This window comes from Apis dorsata, unplaced genomic scaffold, assembly GCF_000469605.1.
Source record: "Apis dorsata unplaced genomic scaffold, Apis dorsata 1.3 scaffold_28, whole genome shotgun sequence".
Lineage (NCBI taxonomy): Eukaryota > Metazoa > Arthropoda > Insecta > Hymenoptera > Apidae > Apis > Apis dorsata.
This window is the reverse complement of record NW_006263330.1, coordinates 140,178-142,101: the sequence shown is the minus strand read 5'-3', so window position 1 is coordinate 142,101 and position 1,924 is coordinate 140,178. Positions and strand designations below refer to the sequence as shown.

At 49.9% G+C, this 1,924-nt stretch overlaps 1 protein-coding gene across 1 annotated transcript in view; it reads right to left on the bottom strand.

Annotated features, from left to right (window-relative positions):
• Positions 1 to 1,924, bottom strand: part of LOC102673310 (protein sidekick-like) — a 64,800-nt gene that overhangs the window by 35,905 nt on the left and 26,971 nt on the right. The window contains exon 5 of the mRNA XM_031510835.1: positions 298 to 442. Within this exon, the coding sequence (XP_031366695.1) occupies positions 298 to 442 (145 nt within the window). The remainder of the gene's footprint in view (positions 1 to 297; positions 443 to 1,924) is intronic.

The following is a 1,924-nucleotide window of genomic DNA, read 5'->3' as shown; positions in this document are numbered from 1 at the left end:
AAAAAAAAAAAAGGAGGAGGAAAAAAAATCGGTCGTAAATCGGCCGATTTCACGATCCGCGCGAAGCGAATCCTTGACAGAGGGTGGAAGCTTTATTTTTTTTTACGGCGTTCGAGCGACGCGTATGCATACATTAAGACTCGTGGAGGAAAGGGAGGGGGGAATAACTTGATGTTTGGAATCATGGAATATGCATTTAACGTCACGTACGCTCGTAAAAAAAGATCGCAACTGAGGAGATCGAAGGAGAAGGGGGTGCGAAGAGAGCAATAGAATATATATTTATCGTGTACTTACATACGACGTCGATTTTCCAAGTCTCCTCCAGGAACAGCCCCGTCACGTTTGGATTTTCCGCCCTGCAGGTGATCAATTTCCCGTGATCCTCCACGCCTGGCTCGAACTCTACCATGCTCACAGTCCGATTCTCCCATCTCTCCTCCTGTGTGCGATACATCCGCGTTTACGTGCTTTTCGCGGATCTAACCCCTTATCTAGAAACTATTCTTTAAATAATTTACAAAAGAAGAAAAAAGAAAATTTCCTTCTACGCAAAATTCCACGCTCTCCCACCCCTCTCACTGTCTCTTCGGCGAGGCGAGCTTAATTTCGGGAAAATAACGATCCCGCGACGTATCGTGAGTCCTCTCAATTCCACGGCGATGGCGCAAGGTGGCGAGAGTCGAGGGGAAAAGGAAAAAAGGAAGAGAAAGGGAAAAACTTGGACTCGGTAACTCGGTATGGTTAATTTTGGTTATATTAAGGTCGAGAGGCGGACCGTAAGCAACCGGGTGGCAACATCTGCTGGAAATTCATCCCCGGACTCGAAAGGACCCCCGCCAAAGTCCTGCCGCCAACGCCCGCCCGTGGAATCCTTTCTAAAGAGCTCCGCTCCGCCGGACTCCGCCGAGCGTAAATTTCACAGCCAGCTTCTCGCGCAAGAGATTCTCTCTCGCGTTTTTCTCTCTATCTTCCACTGCTTTCAGAAAAGACCCACCTCCCCATATCCCAGCCACTTTGGCCGAGAATTTTGTTTCAAAGCGCGTCAACCAGCCCTCGAGTAGTCTCTCTCTCTCTCTCGATTCTCTCGTTACAACGGTAACGATTGGGAGGAGGGAGGAAGAAGAAGGAGGTTTAAGGAGATGGGAGGGAAAAAGGCGTCGCGGAATTTCATTTAGAAATATTTATAAAGGCCTTAAAGCGCGGCGGTGCTCTGGCATTTCGGAGGGAGGGGAGCGAAGAAATAAAGATGACGTACCGCGCGATTACACTGCGGCTCCACGAGCGCAGTTTTCTACGGTGCTTTGGCTACGAACCGCTAACGAGATCCTTTCCCCTCCCCATCCTCCGTGAACGCCGTAACACGGAACGCGTGGCGAACGGGTAAAGACAGGCTGAACGACTATGGGATAATCAGGATGGTAATGCGATAGAGGCGGTCTACGTGTCCCGCCGCTTATAGGATCTGCTTAAACGTTAATATCTCCCCTCCAACCTTTTCTCTCCCGCCTTTCGCGGTTGTATTTTATTATCCGTCGCTTGGAGAGGCCGCATCGACGAGAATTTTAAACAGCTCCCCCTCCCTCCCTCCATCTTCCTTCCGAATAACCGAATAAACGAGCCGGATCGCACCCTTATCGTTTGCCTTCTTTAACCTCTTCACGATCGGCTTTCAAAATCGAGATGCCCGCGTACAATATATAATAAGCGCGACGGTTAACTAACTTGGATTTTCGCGGCGCAAGGGAGGGGGACTCATTAAAATTCCCCGCGTTATTCCCCGGAATATTCGATCGCAACGCGGCCCGTCTCATCGGCGAATCTTCACACGTAATCCACGTGGGCCTCGCCCAAGAATTTTAATTTCGCCCCCATAAAAGTTGGGAAACCGTCGAGATGGTCGGTCGCGCGCCCGAATTAGAAT